Source organism: Petromyzon marinus, chromosome 29, assembly GCF_048934315.1.
Source record: "Petromyzon marinus isolate PM22_M1 ecotype Great Lakes invasive population chromosome 29, UKy_Petmar_22M1.pri1.0, whole genome shotgun sequence".
Classification (NCBI taxonomy): Eukaryota; Metazoa; Chordata; class Hyperoartia; order Petromyzontiformes; family Petromyzontidae; genus Petromyzon; species Petromyzon marinus.
This window is the reverse complement of record NC_133695.1, coordinates 1,515,094-1,541,730: the sequence shown is the minus strand read 5'-3', so window position 1 is coordinate 1,541,730 and position 26,637 is coordinate 1,515,094. Positions and strand designations below refer to the sequence as shown.

At 47.0% G+C, this 26,637-nt stretch overlaps 1 protein-coding gene across 3 annotated transcripts; it reads left to right on the top strand.

Annotated features, from left to right (window-relative positions):
• The first annotated feature begins 448 nt into the window (after positions 1-448).
• On the top strand, positions 449-25,160 carry LOC116947374 (histone-lysine N-methyltransferase SMYD3-like). Of its 3 annotated transcripts, XM_032963030.2 has the most exons (12): positions 450-791; positions 5,076-5,142; positions 8,571-8,678; positions 10,634-10,697; positions 11,701-11,837; positions 13,437-13,504; positions 14,659-14,761; positions 16,018-16,128; positions 16,935-17,022; positions 17,778-17,955; positions 19,561-19,669; positions 21,687-25,160. In XM_032963030.2, the coding sequence occupies exons 1-12, from the start codon at positions 541-543 to the stop codon at positions 21,813-21,815; spliced, it is 1,413 nt and encodes a 470-aa protein (XP_032818921.2). In that variant the 5' UTR covers positions 450-540; the 3' UTR covers positions 21,816-25,160. The 3 variants fall into 3 exon arrangements, with proteins under 3 accessions (XP_075926568.1, XP_032818921.2, XP_032818922.2); XM_032963031.2 differs by lacking the exon at positions 21,687-25,160 and having other exon boundaries at positions 16,935-17,018; XM_076070453.1 differs by lacking the exon at positions 21,687-25,160 and having other exon boundaries at positions 449-791; positions 16,935-17,018; positions 17,778-19,593.
• The last annotated feature ends 1,477 nt before the right edge of the window (positions 25,161-26,637 follow it).

Here is a 26,637-nt window from a genome sequence, read left to right as displayed (position 1 = left end):
CGCCACTTTTTTCAAATATTCTTGCTGTGGTTTTCACACCTGATGATGATTGCTTGTGTTGCAGTCGAAACGTCGTGAGAATTTTATTGTTTTATATTTTTATTATTTTATTGTTTTACTTCTACGTGACTTTACCGAAAGAACCTAGAAAATGCCAAATAATTTGTTTAATCTCAACAGAAGCTGAAAGGACGTGACTCGACGTTATGACGTCACTCAGAGTAATCGCTGTCAAGGAACATCTCGACGTGATGACGTCACATCCTTAGAGCAACACGCTCAAAGGATGCCTCAACGCGATGACGTCACGTCCCAAACAGCAACACGCTGTCAACGGCTCGACGTGGTGACGTCACGTCCCAAACAGCAACACGCTGTTAACGGCTCGACGTGGTGACGTCACGCCCATTGAGCAACACGCTCAAGGGACAGCTCAACGTGATGACGTCACGTCCTAAACATCAACCCACTGAGGGAGCGATTTGAGCTTCATGACGCCGGCACTCAACAACGCGCTGATGCGGGGACTGGTTGAGCGTGATGACGTCACGATCCCTTCGGCCACGCGCCACGTGGGTAGCACATGGCGCCCGGGCACAGCTGACGGACAGTGCGGTACAGTGGCCGAGCATGTGCAGCATGGAGCGGTGCTCGTGCCTCGGTGGCAAGGGCCAGGGGCTGCGGGCGACGAGAGCGGTCCACCCCGGGCAACTGATCTACTCCTCGAAGCCCTACGCCTGCGTGGTGGTGAAGGGCAGCCACGACACGGTGTGCGACCACTGCCTGGCGAGGTGTGTGTGAGTGTGGTGCGGGTCGCGCGCTGCGCTTCGGGCTCGGCCAACGGAGTTCGATTCCCGCTCACGGCCGACGTCGGTGACGACTATTATCTGGACCGGTCGTGCGCCTTCCCTAGGTCGACTCAGCCTCAGAATGAGTAGCCGGTGCAGTGTGTAGTAAACATCGCCACTGGGGAGACAAAGGCGGCCGGGCGTGGTGCTGGCCACCCACCCCCTCGTGTGCCACAGTGCCGGTAGCCTTCATAGGTGCTCGCGAACAGCACTTTCCCCAGAAGTCTGTCAAGGCTACACGGGGGATCTTTGTCTTTGAACCACGCGGCACCCTCGCGCGTCGGTCTTAATTGCCTCACTCGTCCCAAGTATACAGCCTACACAACTTGTGTAGGCTGTACACAACTCGTGTAGGCTGTATACACAACTTGTGTAGGCTGTATACAACTTGTGTAGGCTGTATACAACTTGTGTAGGCTGTATACAGCTTGTGTAGGCTGTATACACAACTTGTGTAGGCTGTATACAACTTGTGTAGGCTGTATACAACTCGTGTAGGCTGTATACACAGCTTGTGTAGGCTGTATACACAGCTTGTGTAGGCTGTATACACAACTTGTGTAGGCTGTATACACAACTTGTGTAGGCTGTATACACAACTTGTGTAGGCTGTATACAGCTTGTGTAGGCTGTATACAACTTGTGTAGGCTGTATACACAACTTGTGTAGGCTGTATACACAACTTGTGTAGGCTGTATACACAACTTGTGTAGGCTGTATACACAACTTGTGTAGGCTGTATACAGCTTGTGTAGGCTGTATGCACAACTTGTGTAGGCTGTATACAACTCGTGTAGGCTGTATACACAACTTGTGTAGGCTGTACACAAAACTTGTGTAGGCTGTATATACAACTTGTGTAGGCTGTATACACAACTCGTGTAGGCTGTACACAAAACTTGTGTAGGCTGTATACACAACTTGTGTAGGCTGTATACACAACTCGTGTAGGCTGTACACAACTTGTGTAGGCTGTATACAGCTTGTGTAGGCTGTATACAACTCGTGTAGGCTGTATACACAACTTGTGTAGGCTGTATACAGCTTGTGTAGGCTGTATACAGCTCGTGTAGGCTGTATACAGCTCGTGTAGGTTGTATGCACAACTTGTGTAGGCTGTATGCACAACTTGTGTAGGCTGTATACAACTCGTGTAGGCTGTACGCAACTTGTGTAGGCTGTACACAAAACTTGTGTAGGCTGTATACACAACTCGTGTAGGCTGTACACACAACTCGTGTAGGCTGTATACACAACTTGTGTAGGCTGTATACACAACTCGTGTAGGCTGTATACACAACTTGTGTAGGCTGTACACAACTTGTGTAGGCTGTTTACAACTTGTGTAGGCTATATACACAACTTGTGTAGGGTGTATACAGCTTGTGTAGGCTGTATACAGCTTGTGTAGGCTGTATACACAACTTGTGTAGGCTGTATACACAACTTGTGTAGGCTGTATACAGCTTGTGTAGGCTGTATGCACAACTTGTGTAGGCTGTATACAACTCGTGTAGGCTGTATACACAACTTGTGTAGGCTGTACACAACACTTGTGTAGGCTGTATACACAACTTGTGTAGGCTGTATACACAACTCGTGTAGGCTGTACACAAAACTTGTGTAGGCTGTATACACAACTTGTGTAGGCTGTATACACAACTCGTGTAGGCTGTACACAACTTGTGTAGGCTGTATACAGCTTGTGTAGGCTGTATACAACTCGTGTAGGCTGTATACACAACTTGTGTAGGCTGTATACAGCTTGTGTAGGCTGTATACAACTCGTGTAGGCTGTATAGACAACTTGTGTAGGCTGTATACAGCTCGTGTAGGCTGTATACAGCTCGTGTAGGTTGTATGCACAACTTGTGTAGGCTGTATGCACAACTTGTGTAGGCTGTATACAACTCGTGTAGGCTGTACGCAACTTGTGTAGGCTGTACACAAAACTTGTGTAGGCTGTATACACAACTCGTGTAGGCTGTACACACAACTCGTGTAGGCTGTATACACAACTTGTGTAGGCTGTATACACAACTCGTGTAGGCTGTATACACAACTTGTGTAGGCTGTATACAGCTTGTGTAGGCTGTATACACAACTTGTGTAGGCTGTATACACAACTTGTGTAGGCTGTATACACAACTCGTGTAGGCTGTACACAACTCGTGTAGGCTGTACACAACTCGTGTAGGCTGTATACAACTTGTGTAGGCTGTACACAACTCGTGTAGGCTGTACACAACTCGTGTAGGCTGTATACACAACTTGTGTAGGCTGTATACAACTCGTGTAGACTGTATACAACTCGTGTAGGCTGTACACAACTCGTGTAGGCTGTATATACAACTCGTGTAGGCTGTATACACAACTTGTGTAGGCTGTATACAACTCGTGTAGGCTGTATACAACTTGTGTAGGCTGTATACAACTCGTGTAGGCTGTACACAACTTGTGTAGGCTGTATGCACAACTTGTGTAGGCTGTATACAACTTGTGTAGGCTGTGTACAACTTGTGTAGGCTGTATACAACTTGTGTAGGCTGTATACACAACTTGTGTAGGCTGTATACACAACTTGTGTAGGCTGTATACACAACTTGTGTAGGCTGTATACAACTTGTGTAGGCTGTATACAACTTGTGTAGGCTGTACACAACTTGTGTAGGCTGTGTACACAACTTGTGTAGGCTGTACACAACTTGTGTAGGCTGTGTACACAACTTGTGTAGGCTGTATACACAACTTGTGTAGGCTGTATACACAACTTGTGTAGGCTGTATACACAACTTGTGTAGGCTGTATACACAACTTGTGTAGGCTGTATACACAACTTGTGTAGGCTGTATGCACAACTGATGCTTGTCTCTGTGTCCCGTCTGGTGCGAGACGCCGTAGTTTAGTGGTTAGCGGAAATACAAAGGCGGCCGTGCGTGGAGCTGATCACATCCACCACCCCCCTCGTGTCCCCTCCCGGACCGCGTGGGAAACTCGTAAGGCGACACACGGGAGATTCGCGTCCCGGGTTATCGTCACTACTTCCACTCTCCACCTATTTTTGTTAGGTCTTGAGGTCTCCTAAGTCTCAATCGCAGGGCCCTCCTGAAAGGGACGATGATATCCGTGGACTGATTGCTTTGTTGTGATAACTTATTTGTTGTTAAATCATTCAATGTAATTTCTTAATTTGTATGTATTTTTCTGAGGTTTCATTTGCTTAATACAGTAATTGTTAAGAGTAGGATTTAGCCCTTCATGCGATTTTGTATATGATTTGTACAATTAGCATGAATGACGCTGTATAAAATTGTATTATTATTTATTAAACAAGCATCTGAATATAAATAACATGATGCGTCAAGTGAACTCCTAGATAAGGGCCTCTCCACGCCGTGTGGTTCGTTGAGGTTATTTGACCATACTTGACCACGCTTCGCCAGTGGCGTTTGGTGCAGGCGGGGAGCATATATCTAGGAGCACAGTACAACATTGTATTTTCCTTGGCTTCCCTCTTGCTTTACAACGTAGCACAACCTCGCAGACGTCCTATGAAACGCTGGAACGCGTGGTGGATCCCTTCCCAACACTGCAGAACATTGAGAAAGAGGCACCACGAATGTTGACAAAACGAATTATTTGGTGATGCTGCGTTTGGCAGTGGTGCTGTAATAACTTGACACAATGGCCATCGACACCGTCTTACTAGAAAACAAATATCGGCGACGTTTTGGGCAATGCCCCTTTTTCATGGCACACATTATTTGTGCCGTGATTTATGTGCTGTGAAGAAGGGGAGTTGACTGAAACGTCACTTATTCCATAAATGTTCTCTTAAAGTAGTTTTGGCGAATGTTAATGAGATCCGCGATGTATCGAGCGAACACCAGATGTCTGCTCCTCTAACATGTTACTAAACGTTGTTACTGGACTTCATACAGCAGTGGACGGATAAAGGCAATACATTATTTCACACGGTATTTCAATGGCATCACCGCATAATTTCTTTCTTTTTTAAACTTCCTTCGCGTGGTAAAATGATATGCCATAAACATCAATCACTTAAATCGTGCATAACAATGCTCTAAATAAAATGCAATGGCCTCTCACCCATTTAAAGACAATACATTAATTTGGACAATTTAAAATGTATTGATGACCCAGCGATGCGGATGCTGTTGTGTACAATGGTATTTGGCTGAACATTCTGCGATTCTCTTCTGCAGGAAAGACGGTCGCTTGTTGCGTTGCTCGCACTGCAAGTTTGCCTACTACTGTGATGCATCCTGCCAGGTATCACAACTCAAAACTCACAACATTTGGAGCGCTGTCTTTCCGACAGTTCTGTTTCTTCACCTGAGTACGGCTGCTTGTGTTGTGGCCGAAACGTCGTGAGAATTTTTTAGATGAATACCTGCAGTCACGAAAGCTTTAAATCGAAATTTGACAATTCCTAGTCCACCTACACCAGTCTTGGATCCTTGGGACTAGTCTTCGACTTCAAGTCTCGTTTGGGTGTGTGAGCACGGTCCAGAGGGCTTTGCTTATATCGGCTTTTCCAGTGGCACATGCAACCTGAGCCGTGGCAAAACCGTGATACACGCCGGCCTGGGAAGACCTCTGAATCTGGCTCGGGCCGAAGCAGAGCCAGGGGCGGGGTGGGGCTAATGATGTGTTTCATTGAGTGTGACGTCCGAATCCTGTGAGGAAGATTAAATATCGTGCCGTCATCTACGTGCGTCACATTGTCATAACGTTACATGTGATGACGTCAGCGGAACAGCTTGGCTGCTACAGTGGAGTAACAACCCTCGTGACCGGCGACGGCCTGCTCCGGCACGGCCCACGTGCCAGTGGAAAAGGGCACCCGGCCTTGACACTGGCCTCAAGCTAAATCCCAGCCTTGGTCTGGGCATTGGGGGCTGTCGGCCTCGTGGGTCCCAGCCATGAATCTAAGACTGACCTACACACAACATGCCCACGTTGGTATGTATTAGAGCCGTAGTGCTGCATCAATAAAAAAATTATTCAAAAGCTCACATTGCATGCATCGAATCACGAGTGTAAGGAGCTGGTGTTTCTTGGTTCGTAGATGTTTTATACTACGCAGTAATTGGGCATGGGAAGGACACATTGCTAGGAGGGTTGTTGGCCTAATGGACTCAATGACAGAATGGCAGCCAAGGGAGAAAAATCGTCTCGGTGTATGTAGATCCAGGGAGGGGAGCGTTGAAATCAGATTGTGTGGAGGTGTTAGATGGATTGTTACATCACAGAACTGAGAGATGGCAATGGCTTGGAGGATTTTATCCAGCAGTGGATTGATCGTGACTCATGACGACATGCTTAATGCGAAAGTTTTACGTGACCTCCAGCCACGAGAGGCCGTTCCATTCATCACAGTGTTACAATAAATCTACTCGTAAACCCGTAGGCGCGACAATTCATTGAATTGTGAGGGCGGTGAAACTTTACACCCCTGCTGCTGTGTAGCAGATAGTGGGCCGCAAGCTTGAAATCGTGCTTGTGCACTAATCGTGACCCTGCGCATCACCGTAAATACGCTTACAGCAGGCCGCATGCGGCCCACGTGCTGCAATTTGCCCACCGCTGCCATGTAGGCTGACTTTAACGGAAGAAGCTATTTTACACCGGCCGCTGTGCAATGTGGTGGGTGTGCTTTGTCCTTGCAGACTATGTTTTTTTCACAGTGTAAAACACATTCAGTTACATGGTGGTCATGTTACATGGTGGTCATGTAAGACATTTTTTTCAGCAGGATGCACAGATGTCCTCGTCCAAACGTCTTTGCCCCCCCCACCCCCCTCTCTGATTTTGGCAATGGCTCAACAAACGGTCAACGCATAGATTACGCAAATTAACGAGAAAGCCCAGCCATCAATGGGATAGCATGGGAAATAACACAGTGGGCGTGATGAGGCTGCCTCTCTGTTGCCATTGAAAATCACCTGCGTTTTTCAGCTAATTGGGTGAAAACTCGGCCTGGGTAGAATGCTCGGCGTTACGAGATATGGAATGAGGAAAGCACTTTTCCTTATGCACCCAGTGACCAATACGCTTTGTAAAAAAGGAAAACGACAAGTTTATTCAAATGATCGAGGCTGTATTTTTCACCATTATGTGACGGCCTTGGTCAGTATAAAGAGCATCTATTATATATCAATCTTGGGCATTTGTGCTGTAAAGGCACAAATGGTTTAGAAATTGTTGAGGCTCACATTTTTTTGGCAGTCGCACATGAATCACACACATTCAGCGTTCCCACAAAATACGATATACCACTTGGCATTTTAAATGTCGGAACTATATAAAGTCCCAATGTCTGCTGAATTCACTTTGCCAGATTGTCACTTAATTTGTAATTTTGGGATAAAATAATAATAAAATTGGTTATTTTCAGTTGGCCTTGTTGTAAAAACACATTCCTGCAGAGGGAGCTGGTAGGAACGTTGGGTTGTTCGGTCAATGGCCAGGGTCAACGGCGGCACCACGTGGTGTATTCCGCAAATATTCCCGACTGTGAGGGCGGGCACAAGCCGACGTGAGTAGGTTAAACGTTGAGTTTTATAAGGGCACCACGGGGTGACCAGCCCCTCCCCACCCAGCCTCACCCCTCCCACCCCCCACCCAGCCCCTCCCCACCCTCCCCACCCTCCCCACCCAGCCCCTCCCCACCCTCCTCTCCCCACCCAGCCCCTCCCTCCCCACCCAGCCCCACCCCACCCTCCACACCCAGCCCCTCCCCACCCTCCTCTCCCCACCCAGCCCCTCCCTCCCCACCCAGCCCCACCCCACCCTCCACACCCAGCCCCTCCCCACCCTCCCCACCCAGCCCTTCCCCACCTCCCCACCCAGCCCCTCCCTCCCCACCCAGCCCCTCCCCACCCAGCCCCTCCCTCCCCACCCAGCCCCTCCCCACCCAGCCCCACCCCTCCCATTTGTGAATGCACGACGGACGGACCGACACAATAATCCCCTGTGGGCTGGTGTAACCAGGAGGTTCCTACAAGTAAACATGTTTACCACATTTAGTTTTGTGAAATCATTACTTATTATCTTAGTTTCATATTTAATAGGCAAATATTTTCATGCATCTAATTGACAATTAAAGTATTGTAGATATTTATTACAACTTTGTGGTACTTTGTAGCCTGGAATGTGTAATGTCCAGAGGTTTTTGGGTTGCGCTTTACGAAACAAAAATATCCCAAGTCATTTGCAATTGAAGTACCTCTTGCGTATGGCAATTATCCAGGAGCTACATACCACTGTTGAGGTCTGCTAATCACGAGGCCTTCATTTGAGAGTTTGTGTAGTTTTGCGATTCTATATGATTAATAGATTGTGTTGTATGGCCACTTGTCCATTATTAAATACCATGTACACTTTACCCCACCGGATACCAGTGGACAGTGTGGGTCCTCCCGGCCTCTGCAAGGCATCTGGCCAGCGTGGAAGTTTGTCAAAATACTCCAGTGGTTCTCTCGAGCTCCCTTTAATCGAGGCCTTTCCACCAGCAAGCAATTGCAGGGCTGCACCTTTGCCTGTTGTGTCGACGACTGCAATGGCTTAACGTCGCACTGCGTAATTCAATAAATAAGGCATTCAGTCGCATCTGTGGTCATTTTTTAGTGTACGTTTTTTTTTTAAGCCAGCTGGCCAGGATCGCCATGTGTTGATGTTTGGTTTCCTGGTTTCAGAAAGGCGCTTGGACGGAGCACAAATCTGAATGCCGCTGCCTCAAGAAAGTCGCTCCAAACATCCCCACGGACATGGTGCGCCTGGTGGCACGGATTCTCTTCAAGCTGGTAAGCGCCGGGCACCAGCGCGCTCGCTGTCGTGCGGGGATGGCCCCGAGAAAACAACAACAACAACAACAACGGATCGCACAAAACACGTGTGTGACAGTCGGCTCTGCGATGTGGGTTGTGCTGCGAAGGGGTTATGGTATTTAGTCCGGTTTTTATTGCTTGTTAAAATTATCGGATTACTTTCCGACGTTTGGCAGCAAATGAGGCGTGCAAGAATTGACGTTGGATTTGAATCTGCTGCACGCAACGAGTTCACGTGGTGATCGCTTGCGGCGTCCGCCGTGACGCCGCTGATATAGCCTGTCCATCGAGTTGAATTGCAACCCCGAAATTGTGTCGATCTACGAATTGCGAGGCACGGCAGAGCATTGTGGTTAATGCTTCTTGTCGGAAGGTGGTGGAGTACGAATGGTGTGCCAACTGCAGTTCTTGTTTCAAGTGTCTCCCATTTTATTTTGTTTAATCAGAAGTGAGGCTTTTAGAGAGGGGCCAGGATAGTTTCACCGGCAAAGTTACCTGGTCACCAAATTCGCAAATATAAAAACAAAGAAAATGCAGTAAGCATTGAAGCATATAGACATCGGAACAAAAGCTAAAACAACCGTCTTATTGATTCTTTCGGTAAAGTCACGTAGAATTGAAATAAAATAATAAAAATAAAGCATAATAAAATTAAATTCTCAGGTGAAGAAGGCTACTTGTGTTGTGGCCGAAACGTTTTATTTTTATTATTTTATTTCCATTCTATGTGACTTTTACCGAAAGAACCAAGAAGATGAATCCCTGCAGTCACGAAAGCTTTAAATCGAAATTTAAAACAACCGTGTTATATGAAAAATCTAATATATTGCACAAACAAATTTAGGTGAAATAAATGTTAAATATTAAATTTTGTGCAGCACAAAGTTGGTTTGGGCAGATTATTTTTAGGCTGATCAAAGTACAATTACAAAATTAAGCATTGCAAAAACATGAGAGCGATGTCGGATGACAACAGTACTGATATGTAAGCAGACACAAATTATGAGTCGATGCAATTTCTGGTGACGTTATGATCAACCTGCTTGTTCTTTTAGTACTGAAAATCAGTATTGATTGTGTTCTTTTTCCATGCTACAGAGCCGTAGCAAGCTGGGCAGTAGTGGGGTGTGAGAGTGAAAAAAATATACATTAGCAATTTCGTGGGCATGCTTTTGGTAACAAACTGAATGTTTTATTACGACATTGCACTTTGGTATTACTTTGAAAGACGGAAGGGTGAACGTTTGCTTTGGGAGAACATACACGGGTTAATTACGATATTGAAACTGTAAATCAAAGTACACGGCCATGGGCAGAACACATCATAGAGAAGAAATGGTGACCAATAGACACGAATGATAACGGAGTGGCAGCCAAGGAACGGAATGGTATGCGGCCGAGATTTCGACCCCCGAGGAGATGGAGTGATGAAATCAGCTTGTGTGCATGTGCTCAGTGGATTATTATATCACAAGGGTCATGAGGGCTGCTCGTGGGATGGGAAGACCTTCATTCAGCAGTGGATTGATCATCGCTGCTGATGATTATGAAATTGCACTTTGTATCAAGCTGGTAATGTTAAGTATAAGTTTGCTGGATCATTATTTTTCACTCATATAATGCTAAGTCAAGCATTATTGTGATCCTGCCTTCAGGTTGTGAACAGATTTAGACTCAAGGCAATTGATTAATTCATACACGACATCCATTATCTATCGGGGGGAAAAATATATTATTTTATTATATACCCAACAATTAAATCCCTTCTCCAAAATATGTAAATGTAGTATGGGGTTTTTCAAAAATTATTATAAATTAACTGGTTACGTGCTGGTGTACTTTTGCATACGAGCAACTAATCTTTATGCCAACATTCGAATCGGTACAAGTAATTAAAATGTGAAAACTTAATTAGTTTTTTTTTTATTCAGGCTCGGCTGAATTCAAAGCCATGCCCATCAGAGGAGTTCTACTCACTGCAGCAACTGCAATCTCGTAAGTGGTGCACTGTGCCTTGTTTCTCTTCCTTCATCGCCTTCGTTTGTTGACTAATGTGTATTCTTTGGGTCTTTCGGTAAAGCAAAGTAGATAGAAAAATAATAATAAAAATAATCACCATCACTAGTGATGTTGTGATTATCACTATCACTAGTGATATTGTGATTATTTTTATTATTATTTGAATCGGTACAAGTAATTAAAATGTTAAAAATAATAAAAAATAATCACTATCACTAGTGATATTGTGATTATCACTAATGATATTGTGATTATTTTTATTATTATTCACTAGTGATATTGTGATTATTTTCCACTAGTGATATTGTGATTCTTTTTTACTGGTGATATTGTGATTCTTCTTATTATTATTTTTCTATCTACTTGGCTTTACCGAAAGACGCCAAAAATATGAATTCCTGCAGTCACGAAAGCTTTAAGTCAAGATTTGACTAATGTCTTTATTTGGCTTACGGCTCCTTGGCTGTTACATTTCTAATTATCTCCGTACCTGGCTGTCTGCCTACATGCATACCTCCCCGCCTACATAACTACTCACCCGTGAATATGGCGTACAACTATTGATTGATGGAAATAAGTCTGTCATTCCACTTCTAACTCCAGAATGGGGCTAATCAATACACCAAATACGAGCAGAACATTTTACCCCTTCTAAGATGCAAGTTTGATTTTTTTTGAGACCATGACCTGACCCTGACAGCGGACAGAAGCCTTGAATTGAGTATGGAATGGTTGGTTGTGATTGCTCGCTCTGGACAATTGGGTTTATGCACATCAATATTGCCTCCCCCCTCACTCCACTGTGAAACTACTGCGGACTCCGTGAAACATAGCACCTTCCTTCATTGCCTGATTTACCAAATGCGCCAATTTATTATTATTATTGTCAACATATGAGTGCTCGGCGAGGTCGGATATGCGACGTTGAACTTCAACTTGCTGAAACGAAGCACACTTTTGCTGTGCATGTGCCATGCAGACACTGACCAGATGAGTGAACAGATGCGGAACGGCCTGGCACTGCTTGCCAACACCCTGCGAATGTACCTGGAGGGGGAAGACCTGGACTGGGGCAGCCTGCTTCCTGCCGACAACGTCATGCAGCTGCTCGGCAAGGTGCAGCAGGCACGCACGCCCAGGCCCGCTATCCCACAGCACCCTTTACCAGTGAGAAAACTCCACGCCAAAATGTGTCTTTACCTTACTTAAATAAAATGTGGCTTGCTGCCACGGTGTTAAGGTGGGGGGGGGGGGGGGGGGGGGTATGCTTGATTTGCAATCTGGTTTGAATCTCCCGGGATGCCAGGAGTGCTTTACCTCTCGTCTCAAATGAAACATTTCAAAGGGCACCCACAGTGGCAACTGCCCCTGCGGGCACAAGATAACTCGGCACAAGATGACGCGGCATCTGCCTGAAAGCGGGGATTCGTCTGCCACTTGTGGGCGATGATTGCTGTGTGTTATCCCAATTTCGTAAATTGGCAGTGTCATTTTAGAAGTTGGCCCCCCTGACGCTGCCAAACAAATGCCTACTCTTGCAAACTACGTCGGGGGGAATCTTTAACATCCATTGTGAAGCACATGGTGCATAGTGGTGTTATGCATATTATTATTATACCTGCCATGTTAATCAGGATGACAGGTGGATTTCAACCCTGAACCTCTGCAGAAGGTGGCGAATGCACTACTACATGGCCACGTCCCACCACCCCCTGTCCACCCAGCACTATATACACGGCTACAGAGTTAGTCCATCAGCTGGTCATGTGTGGTGGGGTAAAGGATGGGTACTCCAGAACGCGTCTGACTTTTGTGGAAGAGTAGGCCAAATAAATCCGAGATAGAAATACTTTAGAGCTGCCTCTAGCAGAGGCCCCTTCTTCCAGCAGGGGTGTGAGCAACCAATTGCAGGGCTGCACCTTTACCGCTTACATATTTAAAGCCATGGCTAACCTGGGGTGGAATTGTTGTGTGCTAAATATTTGGTGAGACCATAAATATGAATTTTGTATGTTGTATGCAAATGCTGCTTGGCATATGGATTATGAGAGTGATGATGATTTATTAATAATGCTGTGGCAGAATGAGAGGCATTCTGTTGTGACGCAAGGAAAAACCTGAGTTATGCGGTTGGGTTCGAACTCGGGACCTCCCGCCAGCAAAGCGAACACTAATCCTTAGAGACATCCGTCCCATGCAATTATAGATGTTCCATTTCAAGCGAGGCGTTCTGTCAATACAATAAAATGACATTAAAGGTAGTGAGCAAAGAAACAAATAAATAAACGTTAAATGTTAAGAAAAGACGATTCTAAAAATTGGTCAGATGATGACAATTTAATATGCAAACGTGCTTTGTTTTATTTGAAATTTTAATTCTTGGGACACGTCATTCGCAGCCTAATCCAAATGGAAATGTGGCCATCTGGAAAACGCGTACATGACGGGAAGGTGCTAATGGAAAACCCAATAGGGGCGCATCAGAAGGTCATTGAAAGGCACAGAATTAATCGGATAGCACCTTCCCTCGGCAGCGCCGTGCGTTGTTTGGCGCCTGTGCGATGCGCCGCTGTTCTCCCCGCGATGCTCGTTATGTCCCGCCAACATTGTCGGTGGCCGCCTGCATCGCCTTGCGGCGTCCCAGGGTGGTGGTTCCGAATGGGGAGAGCGCTTTGTTGTGTTCATTGCTCCTTGCCCATTGTTTCGCCTTCCCAGATAACCTGCAACAGTTTTTCGGTGTGCGACGGCGAATTTCAAGATCTCGGTGTCGCAATTTACCCGAGGTTTGTTTCAGCAGTGAATATCACACGCGCTGGCTTTTCATATATGGGGAATATACTACCATTTAAAACGAGTCTACAACGAGAATTTCCTGGCTGGTTCCTCGCTGGCTGCTTCTCCACCCTCTCAACAGTAACTATTGTTAGTGACTGTGGGCGGTTGCCACACAAGCTAGCCGGGTAACTGGCTAAACGGGATTTTCCGTGTAACAAATAAACATTGACTTGAAACGGCGGGAGAAGAAGTTTGGAAGACGATAGATAACAACACCGAAGAGAGCGGGACACAAATACAGAAGACTTAACAACGGTTAATTAACATTTATCATTTCAATTCGTGTTCCTCTCAATGTAATTCTGTCACCGGAATATGTGAAGAATAGAGAATATACAAAAACAACCTAACATTATCTTGGCATTTCTCATTACATAAAAAATCAGGTTACTTTTAGTGCTCTGAGTACAGGAAGATTGTGAGAGGAGTGAAAATGACAGGTGCCTCATATTTTCCGATGCAGAGCAATGGATTTTCCACTCATAATAATAAAAACATCGTATTTATTTTTTTTATAGTTTGCTGAATGTCATAGGGGATTTTGCTATTTTTCTTTGCGAACTCGAATTCGAATATCATTTCGAAGTAGCGTGTCTATAAACGGTGGCACGGTGGTTTGTTTCTGATGAGGAATCGCGGTAGAAAGGGGCAGTGTGGGGTTCCGGTGGGGAGAGAAATGAAGTGACGTTGTGCGTCGTACAACAAAGAGAAAGGCCGTATATCAGAAAGACAAAACAGAATGCCCTTAGTGTCCTTATCAGTGCGAAATATACAGTTGTTTCTCAAGTGGCGCCTCGACAAAAAAAATGGTCCGTTGATTTATCCTATAGATTAAAATGAATTGAAAACGGCACTTTGTGGGGGGAGGGGGGAGGCAGTGCTGGCCAAGACTAGCTTAATGTGAAGTGCGCCGTTTCTCTTGAGCGGAGGAAACAGCAAAATCCGAGTGCGTTGTCTTCCCTGGGATGGAAGCCCTGTATCAGTCACGGCATGTGTTGTGTGCGTGTGTGCGTGCGTGCGTGCGTGTGTGCGTGCGTGTGTGTGTGCGTGTGTGCGTGTGTGCGTGCGTGCGTGCGTGTGTGCGTGTCTGTGCGGCTGGCAGTTTGTCTCTGCTGAACCACAGCTGCGACCCGAGCTGCGTGGTCGTCTTCGAGGGCTCGATGATGCTTCTGCGAGCAATGCGGGACATTCCGGCAGGAGAAGAGGTACTTGGATCGATATGGGCCATGTGTTTGGGAATTTTGAGTCGTATTTTATTATGCAGTGTAGCGAATGGCACGCTGCCATTGTGGAAAGGTTCACAAATACCGGACTTGCTTCGGCGGTTTGGTCTCGTGGTGAGACGGTTGAACAAAAATGGCCACTTTATTTTTAAATCCTCCTGCCCTCTGTCCGCTTAGCGGTATAAATGAGTGCACGGACATTTCGTAGATCGGCAGCTGCGTGTGGGTGGGGTAGAGTGTGGGTTTTCCCACAGTTTCCAAGACGTCTGCCCAGCGTGGGAAGAAACTATAGGTTAAACAAACCTCTGACGGGGGAGACCCTTCTGCCAGGTCGTGCCTTGAGGAAGCAGTTACAGGGCCTACACGTTTTGCTGTGATAGAATGTAGCAACATAGCCTATGACAAAATCTTCCAGAGGTCCGCCCTTATCTCATTTGATCTCGGTAGCCAAGCAGGGTTTAGCCTAGTTTACTGCTTGAAATGGTAACCACTAATTACATTTCATTGTGAAGCTACTGAAGCGATGCAATTTTTTGCGTTTCATTGTCCTTCCCCGGCGGACCTCCGATTTTCACGCTTGGCTATGCACGGAGCAAAAGAAGTTCAACATACAACCACCTAGGATAAAAACAGGTCTTGTTGATATTCTTAGCTCTTTCGGTAAAGTCACGTTGAAGGGAAACAATAAAATAATAAAATATATATAAAAGAATAAAAATTCTCACGACGTTTCGACCATAACACAAACGGTCATCATCAGGTGTGTCGGTTTGCATAAATTTAATTATTTTTAAACGGTGTATTTATTTATAAAAAAACGTCAGCGCCATGCGAAGCGATTTGGCAGTTTATTTAGAAGGACTAGTCCATCTATTTCTCTCTATGATGGACTAGTCCTAAATAAACTGCCAAATCGCTGCGCGTTGCGCTGGCGTTTTTAAAAATATATAAATAAATACACCGTTTAAAAATAAACAAATTTATGCAAACCGACACACCTGATGATGACCGTTTGTGTTATGGTCGAAACGTCGTGAGAATTTTTATTGTTTTATATATATATTTTATTATGTTATTGTTTCCCTTCAACGTGACTTTACCGAAAGAGCTAAGAATATGAATTACTGCAGTCACGAAAGCTTTAAAACAAAATTCAGGTCTTGTTGACTTGCTGTGTTGTCGACTTGCTGTGCCTCCCTGCGATCGTTTCACCGTGGTCTCCCACTGCGCGTCCACAGCTCTGCATAAGCTACATCGACACGCTGTCTCCGAGCCGCACGCGCAGGCAGGAGCTGCTGCGGCGCTACTATTTCACCTGCCAGTGCAGCCTTTGCGAGCAAGGCCTGGGGGTGAGTTTCCGCACGCGACGTCGCTTTCACCGGGCCGCGCGATCTCCGTGGCCGTAGCGCCGGCGTCCGCCGGCATGTGGTGCCGCAAGCTCTCCGCGGTGCGGTTTGACGTCGCGGAGCTGCGTGGTTTCTCGGCTCCGACAGTGGGCGTAGGGGCACAGACGTATTGGGACTACACATGGCAACACTTTTCCCCCAACTGTGAAGCTACTGCAGACTGTGAAACGTGTGCGGCGCCGTCCTCCGTGACGGCCGTTGCGCTACGTGAATGGTGGCAATACCAAACGTACTGAGTTTGTTAATTTTAATAACAACATACTGTCATTACCAATGAAGACCATTTTTGTTCACGTGCCATACTTAATATGCAGGATTTGCAGTAAACTGTCGTGTACCTCCCATTTTCATTGCACAAGTGCATTATATGAAGCCTTTCTTGTGCCTGGTCAACATCGTAAAGCAGACCTTGAGATGCAATTAAAATGAACAGTGGTAGTTTTGAGCTCCTTTTGAATCCATTGCTGGATGAAGGCCTCCCCCCATCCCGTGGGGGTTATTTGGCCACGCTTCACGGCGTGTGGTCGGTGTGAGTGGAGGTGACGTTGGTCTGCTGGGAGTGCGGGGGGCGGCAACGGTTGTCCAAGAGCAGTTCAGATGTCACTTGCCACCGATGTCAGCCATGGGCAGGAATGGTCGTTGGGTTCAAAGCGCGGTGCGTGAACCACTGCTCCCCGCTGTGCCCCCGTAATCATCATTTGTTGTGATTAATTTTATTAAATTCCCTACATCTGTTTATTTCATTGCAGGATACGGACATGGAGAATGGTGACAAGGACGTAGTTGAAGCCATTCGAAGCCTCATGTTGAAAATCGATAAAGCAAACGCTGATGTCAGTACGTTGTCTTCATTTTTCCATTTCGAAACAAAACGCCAACCACGCTCTCAGCTGAGCTTACAGCAGCATCGGTAAACGCATCTGTACACAGAACTCCTGTGTTTCCACGTGTAAATTAGAACGTTATAATCCATCAACCTTTGCAGACCAATGTTATCCAGCTACGTTTGTTTAAGCAAGCGAGCAAGCCCTCTACTGATTCTGATCTTCTGGGTCTCATTGGCCGAGCCATTCTTGTTAAACCAATGCTGCCAGATTACCATACTTTATTTGCAAGAGCACTGTGCATAAAATGGGTCGCCGTTCAGCACAGTAAGCAATGCCATACACACTCGTTTTGTGTTTCCGCAGCGCATTGTGTAAAAGAAAATACAACCATCATTCTGATCTTTCTCTTTGTCTATGCGCGTGATTCTTTTGGGGGGTTATACGAACGCACGGCTCTCTGCGTGTGCTCGTGGTGCGTCGTGACTTGATAAGCCACTTCTTTGAGCTATCATTTGTGGTGGGGTCACTTCTGAAAAAGAAGCTTATAGCTCGGTGAGCTATTCCTGGTAAAATAAAACTAGTTTTAGTTTTTTTTAGTGACGTTTACCCTTCCTATACTTTGCACTCCCGTAGTGTTTTCCTATTATTTTGTTGTAACTCTCTGACCCGCCTCTACTGGACATCTGTGGAAAAGGGGCTTTATAGCTCATCGGATTCCTCGTGCAGTATAAATCAAGATTCTGCTGCTCGTGGTGGTGATGGCAGGTCAGCAGGAGGCTCTGGTGCTGTGCGAGGCCATGCTGCAAAAGGCAGCGGCTGCGCAGGTCCCCAGCAGCAACGTGCAGTACCTCAAGTTGCTCGACTACGTGTGCAGCGCCTACATTGACACCCATCAGTGGAGCAAGGCACTGAGTTCTGCGCGGGAGGCCGTGCCCTTCTACAGGTGGTTTTGGTTTTGGTTGTAGTTATGTTTTGGCCGTCCGTCGTGTGCCCGTTGATAAAGTTGCCGATATTTGTTCTCGAAGAAGAATTTGTTTAAATTGTCACGGATTTCTGTCGTATGTATATATGTATGTTGCACTTTCGCACAGTACACGTAGCCAACCGCGTCAATCGGAGGTGTGGGGGAAGGATGACTAAATGCAAAAAAGCAGTTCTAGTTTTCAGTTTATATTTAAAAGTGCATAGCTCCAGTGGCTTCCTAATAAAATGGAATTGCTGGTTTACCAATTCAAGCACTAACTAGGCCCAACCCTGCTTGGCTACTGAGATTGAATGTAATGATAACTCGGCTACATGAATGCTGCTGTATATGGTTTGGGTTTTAGGTTTGGGTTTTATTTTGGATATGGGCACCACGTGCCTTTGGGAGAGTGGGGCCAGAACCTTCACCTTCCCCCACACCAGTGTAGCAACAGGTGACCACACGATTGTTGAGTTGTGCGATTCAGTTAAAATATCACTTTATGACAATACAATATTTAAACCCAAAATGCACTGCTCTTCTATTCTCGTGCAACAAAATACAACACTTGAATTCACGCGTATGGCAACGTCGCCGTCGTCGACGTTAACCACGGTCGACCCACTGCCGCGGGAGGGCCTCCGCGGTCGGCCACCGTCGTTCACGCGCCTGAGGATGCCATCAATAATTTGACCCTAGCACCTGCGCTCGAGCCGCTTTCATCGCTCCCGTCTCCTCGGTAGGAACAGTGCATTTGTCTACAGCTGCAATTTGCACCTCTTGTAACAACAACAAAATGATGATGATGAGATGATCGCCTGCTTGTCATTTTCGGAAATGACAAGCAGGCGATTGCCAAATTCAACTGTGGCAAGAGCATCCGCTTGAAGCCATTGGTCCACAGTGGTGTGAGAGCACGTGAGATGCTGTTGTAGCAAGATGCTGCTGCGACGAGATGCAATGCCGACAGAAGTCCATCGTGGAATAGAATTTTTTTTTTCGACAACAGTAAAAATGTGTTTCCCCTACAGACCTGGTGCTTCGGTGAGAATGGGAGGGGGGTGTGCTTTTGTTACATCAGGTGTGCTGTCCAGTCGGGGATTTTCTCACGGCGTAGGATTTTGCGACCAATATTATGATTCGTCGCTGTTTTGTTTGGGTCGGATCACGTAAATAAAATGTGTGTCGTCATCCCTCCTCTGCCTGACGCAGCTGATTAAAAAAAAATTGTCACGTGAACAAACGTTGCAGTTTATTACTGCTTCAGCATACCGGTGTGTTGGAGAGCAATCTGACAACAGTTAACCAGTATCACCGTGTGAACGTTTACCTTATATTAACATTTAAACTATTCAGTGGTGCGTATTCATAGAACTGTTTTGCGTCAAGTCCTATTTATAAATGTGCGTGTATTCAAGGTAGATATTACGTAAATCGCAATGGTTATGTGGGATCCTACATACTTTTCTGTACTAGAATACAACATAAATTATCTTGAAAATGTGATATTCTGCAGCACTTTTTCTGCCGAAGTTTGCTCAGCAATGTGGCTACGTGTGTGCGTGTGTGTGTGTGGAAATGCAGGCAATATTACCGGCAAGCACATCCGCAGTTAGCTGTGCAGCTGATGAAGATAGGGAAACTGGAAAATTATCTCCATCAGTCGCAGAATGCATTCGTCACGTTCAAGGAGGTACAAACAGAGAGTTGATGCTGCAGCCCGTTTCTCTCTGCCTTGCATTGTAAACACCCTTCAGTGTTCATGCTGAATGCAAAGTGAGCTGTAGCAAACTAAAATCTAAACTACTTATTTTACCAGGTAAGGCCTACTGAGCTACTTATTGTAATTACAGTAGCTCATTTTCAGAAGAGACCTGGCCACAAATGATAACCCAACGAAGTGGCTTATCATGTGGAAATTTCTAGCAGCCAAATACTCTAAACGCGCGTTGATTCTAACTGGAGGGAAAAACCGGATGACCCGCAGAAAAATCTACACGACCATGGGGGACATGCAAACTCCAAACATACAGGCATCATTGGTGTAATCGAACCTACGAACTCCTGTATATTAGGCGAGGTAGTTAACAGCTCACCACCATGGTGCTCAAGCAGAGCATCATCAGTATTTGTGTCTGGTCTGCTTTTTATTTTTTTAAGTGTACATAACAATACTTCTGCGATTACATCGGTGACAATTTGGAAGAGAAAAGTGTTGCTTTGTTGAGTACAAAGTCATTTTGCCTCGTCTCTTGGAGCATTTTGGGTAAAAAGCATGCACGATCAAAACTCCGTTCTGCGTCTCCACATATTAATAAAGACATATTTTTAGTTCCAGCAGCATTTGTTTAAGCGAGGCAAATGCTGGACCAGTTTCGACCTTCTCAGTCTCATCAGCAGTCACGCTTATTTAATAAAAAATGTTGCCGGGTTGTTCTTGGCAAAAGCACTGTTATCTAAAAAGATTGCGGTCCTGATTGTCAGAAAAAGCAATGCTCGTATTCAAACTCAGTATGCATTGGCGTGGACCATTTTGGATAGAAGTAAATCTAAGTGCAAGTCAATTTTGTATCTCCACTTGAAAATTAATTAAATTTGCCATCAGCGAATCGGACGTTTACAACGCTTTGTTGCAAGCCGCTGATTGAACGTTAAATTTAAAAACCAGACATTGCAAACCTGAGCTGTGCATACCAGATTGATTTGCATTTCTAAAGCAGGTGGCAAGTGCATTGTTATTGTACCAGCTGCCAAAGTTACCTAAACCCTTAACGGTCAAATTAGAAAGATCCACAAGCACGGTGATGCAGCAGTGCAAGTGCTGTTTACCTCCCTGATCAAATTATTTGACATTAACACTAAAGGTTTGCAATTCTTATTTTATGTGGGAAGAAAAATGCCTCGGTCCAGTAATTACAGCAACAAAAGGGGTTCACCTTTCCTAATGCGTAGAACAACCAATCTGCCTTGTGTAAATGTTAATGATTATTCTCACAGTCGCTGCTTGTTGCTTGGAAGTACACAGGCATCGCCGAGGGTGAAAAGGCAAAGCAAGGTAAAGGGGCAGCCCTCTAAATTGCTGTGCTCATGCCGCTGTTGGCAGAAGCTCCTCCTCCACTGGAGGGCACCTTGGAGAGGCCCCCTCTAAGGGGATATGTTGACCTAGCAATCAACACTGGCGGCCAGTCATCTCGGAAAGCTGTCGGGAGCTGCCCACATTTTACCCCACCACCTGCCGATACGCTGTGTTGCTACACCCCCTTTATAATGCTGGGGCCCACAGCTGCGGGCGGTGGGAGGGGAGGCGGGGGGTGGGGGTTAAGAAACTTGCCACCGCTGTTTCAAGCGCCACGCCGGGAGATCGAACCTCTGGCTTGGATTGGCAATAGTCGAGCGCGCTGGCAGTAGCGCCGCGGCAGCGTCCAGCATCAAAAGCCCGACAGTGGCAACGCGTCAAGGTGGCCGAGCAGTTTTCACTCGTCGTGCCGAGGCTTTCCTGTGCGCGATGACATTCTCCCGCAGAAAGCACGCGCATAGTGCTTAGGTCATATCGGTTCGAGGTGGGATGGATTATTTTATTTTTTGATACACACTTTGAAATGCCGGTGTGCTCAGTCCTTGCCTTCCTGTTCACAGACTTCCTCTCTCCCTCTCTCCCTGACCCCCCCCCCCCCCCCCCCGTTTTGTTCCCCTACCACCGCCCCCGCCAGGCCTTTCAAATGATGTGCATGACGCACGGCAAGGAGCACTCTCTCTGCCGGCGTCTCGAGCGGCTGCTGCGTGAGTGCGAGCGCTGCCAGCCGCGAGCGAGCGCGGCCCTTTCTTTCATCGCACCGTGAAGCCGCGACGGTGGGGGGCAAGCGCCGCCGAGGGCCAGGAGTGCTGCCGTAGGAAGCCGAACGGGGGGGGCGGGGGGGGCGGCACCGCACCCCCGCGCGCTTCGCTCGCCTGCTCTTGCCGCCCCTTCGCGAGGGGAAAGGCGACGGGGAGCGGTCTACGGGTGCGGTAGCTCCTTTTATTCCGTTACGATTCGCTGGCCTGCGTACGTGTACAAACCGTTGTCGAGAATTTTAAGACAATAACTTTAGCCGTGAAGTGTTTCCCCCCCCCCTCCAAAATTTTCGTATCTATTCAAGCTATGACGCTGGAATAAAAGAGATTTTTTTGCGAGTTGTTTAAGCTCAAACTTAGAACACACGGTGTGCCGAACATTCGGCCACGGCAGCATCCGGAACTCGCCGGATCGTTTCTTCAAATCGTGTCCACTCGTCAGTAGGAATTGGGTACATCACCACAGGCGAACCTGCAGGTCGTGTGTGGTGGGTTAAAGCGAAGGGGTACTCTCACCTCCAAGTCGTCTGGTGAACATGGAAGAGTAGGCCCGATAACCTCTTTAAAAGGGCCTCGAGCTCTTCGTAGTGGAAGTTCCTCTGCCAGCAGGTGGCGTAAGCAAATAATATCAGGGCTGCACCTTTAGCTTTGACGTTGGTAAGAAATAAATACCTCTTTGCAGATGCCTCTCAAAAACGACTCTTGGCAGCTGTGGAAATAACCACCGGTCTGTCCTTTCCGCACAAACTGCCCCCATTCCAAGTCTGCTGGTCCGCTAGGCTTTCTCAACGTTCCGTTTACAATGTTTCTGACAACGTGGCTAGACCAAGCGATGGAAACGTTGCGGGAAAGTTGGAACGCCCACACCCGAAAAAGCCCGACGGAGCTTTTGGTGAAAGTGTGCGGTGGTCGGCTTCCATGGCCCACGCTGTCGTGCCGTGTGCACGCTTGCTCACGCCCCTGCCGCTGGGAACGCGCGGAGACGCGGCGCCGCGTGGTGGAGAGACGGGGCTGTGGTGTAGCGCCAGGCGTGATTGAACTCGTCAGGAGTTTAGCCGATTTTAAACATTCCTAGGATTGTTGGGTGTTTGAAAAAAAAAAAAAATCTACAGTGCTTCTCTTGGGTGGTTCATGATAAATTTGGCGCGACTTCGTTAAGCCGAGTGGTTACCTGGAGAGGAAAGAAAAATACAAGATAATCCCAAGTACCACATCCTCTTTTGAGCTGTAAATTAATGTGAGCTTGCCACGAAATTGAGAATTTTAATTCCCAGAGAGAGCAATTATATAAAAGACATGAAATGTAAAGGTGCAGGCATGCTCTTGCTTGCTCGTTCCACTGTTGGCGGTGAGGCCTCCACTCGTCAGAGCTCTAGAGAGCCACTCGGAGGGTAGTTTGGCTTGCTCTCCAAGCTGAATAGATGTTTTGCAAGAGGTGGGAGTACCCACGATTTTCCCCACCAAACATGGCATGTCGATCGACAGTTTAAATGTACCCATGTATACTGCTGGGTGGGCAGAAGTGGGGGGGGGGGGGAGATTTCAGAGACTTGCCCATCATTTAAAAAACGTGTACGCTATGCATAGGTCTTGTTTGGTGGGAGAAGTGGTCTGGTGGTGTGGGTCGTACACTGTGCGCAGTGAACCTGGCGACTTGAATTTGTCTCCTGGCCATGGCTAACGTCAGTGGTGAGTGATATCTGAACCGGTCCTGGGCTCCCTTTCACCAACTCACACTGACCAGTGCGGTGAAGTGTGGTCAAGCTAACCCGCATGACTGACAACACTGGTGGATTGATAAGGCCTCTGTTATATATATACTTCACGGTGATCTCGAGGTTTACGTTTTTGATATAAAAAAAAACACTTACATTTTGAGATGGAGCCAAGAAGGGGGCCTTCTTCCAGGGCGAGAGACTTTATTGGCCTTTCGTGGAATTTGAAGCAAAGCCGACGGCAACGCCCCTGCACTTTATTGGGGAGTGCCAATAGATTGGATATTTTTACTCGGGCGCGAAGCGGGCAGAAGGGCAGTTCGGTGCAGTCGGCGCCAATAAAGTGCTCTCGCTTTGATGAGTACATCAGCGGTGCATTGTATAAAATAGACATTTATATACAGTAAAGCAAGTTTTGGATGGATTAGTTGTATTCGGTGTTAATATAATGGGATTAATACGTGAATAACTTCTTCCTCCGAAGGGAAGGTAAAACTTTAGTCCAGCTGACTTGTCAGGGAATGCACAGTGGAGCACATTTCTGAACCACTAAATAATAATTCGGGTGGAGCGATGGCCCAGTGTTTCGCGCTGTGCAATATGAATCCGGTTACCTCGGTTCGATACCCGTTCATGGTTGACCAGGGGCGGAGCCAGGATTTTGACTTTGTGGGGGCTGACTTCAATATTCTGAGATATCCAGTGTAATGTTTTCCAATGGGCGCCACAAATGTATAAAACACATTTTATTGGATTTGAACGCGGAGTTTATTAATATGTCGGAGCCGCTGGTGTGGCTAATAAGTTCGATAAGTTCGAAAGGCTGCCGCTCAAGCAGCCTGCAGGGCAGCACAAGGTGGCAGCCTGCAGGGCAGCACAAGGTGGCAGCCTGCAGCATTTTTCAGCAGCCGGATATCCGGTTATCTCGATTACCGACTTTCCCAAAATTTCAGGGGGGGCTGAGCCCCCCCCCAGCCCCCCCTGTGGCTCCGCCCCTGCGGTTGACATCGGTGGCCCCCACCTCGCCCCTACCCACTTCTCTTCGCTAATCCACACTCATCAGCATGGTGAAATATGGTCGTACAAACCCCATAATCGATAGCATGGGGAGACTCATCCAGATGTGCATTGATGATTTCACAATACTCTCTTAAGTCAACGAAATGGATAATGGCGATGCAAAGCTAGCTTGCTTCATCAACAATTTCAGCATCTTCAACAATGAGATGCCATGGCAATGCAATCGGTATCCTCGACTCAATCATAACAGCTGTCACTTCTATGGTCTTGTGGAAAAAAAAAATATCAATCGACCTTTGAAGGCCTCTCCATGCCACGTTGGTCACGGGGTTGTGAATGGGGCAGGCAAGGACCGGTTCAGATAATCGCCGACCACTCCGCCGCGGCCTGATCTCGAACTCGGGCCGTTGAGTTCGTAGCGCAGCGTGTAAGCCACTGCTCCATCCCTCCGTGCATGGGTCGCTGAGCTAAGTGTATATTGGCACACTTGGGTTTTATGCTTTAGCTTAATGTTCACAATTTAACGATGTCAATATACCATGTCCTAATACTTTGTAAAAGCATGTTGTCTGTTTTTTTTTTTTTTACAGATTCTTTGTAATAAAAATTTTAACAAAATCCGTTGGTTACGATGGGTTTATCAAAATGTACTGCTACTTGCGCTGTTGTACCGAACACGACGATACACCAAACACCTGATTTAGCGTTGCTGTTATTTATACAGGTAATTGATTTAAGTAGTGATTTAACACTAGTGCACAATACGCTACAACCCGCAATAAGATGCCAGTGGGAATGCTGTAATTTCTAACGCGTTATAAAAACGAGAAACACCATCATTTACCATCATCCGTTCAAGGGTATCGCGTAGCGCGGTAGAGCAGGGCGGCGCATACAAACCCTAATTGCTCTCAATGGATAAATATGGTCCATACACATTGGCGAATTACATAGTGCTCAAAATTAAATCGCCTGCATTTTGTGCAGACGCGTTCACGCGCAGATTGTGTGTGCGGTGGGGTAAAGTGTAAGTGCGCCCGCCTCGATCAAGACGTCTGGCGAGCGTGCAAATGTAGGCGAGCTATCCTCCAATGGAGGAGGGGAGGGGGGGGGGGGCTCTTGAAGAGTGTTGTTTTTTCTTCTCGTGGAGGCTTCCGCCAGCAGTGGCGTGAGCGAGCAGTTGCAGGGCTGCGCCTTTTGCCCACCTACGCGTTGACGTGATTTCATCGTCTTGACAGAAGCAGTGCAACCAATCTCCCCTCTAACTCCCTCTTATGCCTCGCATTGCATGGCTGTTTATTTTTTGTTGTTGTTATGGGGCACGCGGGGCCGATTAAATGTTGCAACAGCAAAGGTTATCTTTGCAATACACGATGTTGCTCGTGTCTGTTTACAAAGTATCTGAAGGGGTGACGTCCATGCAAATGCGCGCACAAGCCAGCGTCGTCACTGGTGTAATATACGGCAGCGGTGTCATTAATTCAAGGCATGCCCATTGCGCTGGGGCTTCACAGTAGACCGCCGTGGGAATTCAGTGTAGGTCAAGCTCGACACAGTCTCAAAGTCAACCCATTCACTCACAGTTGCCCGGGATTGCTGTGGTTGACAGTATAAACACGTTGGTGTTGTTGTTTGTGTTGGTGTTGTTGACGTTGGTGTTTATGTCGTTGACGTTGTTGGTGCTCTTATTGTTGCTGTTATGCTACTCACACGTTGCAGGTCAAAGCGCTCTGCCTCTTTCCTCGCACGGTCCAAGTTTGTAATTCCCTGCCAAGCGGCTCCCATTGCCACGTTCCCCTGAACCTCGCGCGATTCAAGGAACGTCTCCCCCCCACCCCCCATCTCTCACACCTTCAGTGGTGCCCACTTGTCACTGGCCGCTTGTCGCAGAAGCGAACGTTGGCGTAGGCCGTCGCTTTTCACAAAGTGCACCGCGCGAAGGCCGTGCCGAGTACGACAACCTCTCGTCAAAGAGGTCGTTCTGCCCAGAAGCAGCCTCCTGCCGGAGCAGCGGTGTGCTCCCCAGGTTGCATCGCGAACCTGGCCAGCAAATGGACATCGTCGATCCCTTTGGTCCTTCTCGTGATTGCACCGG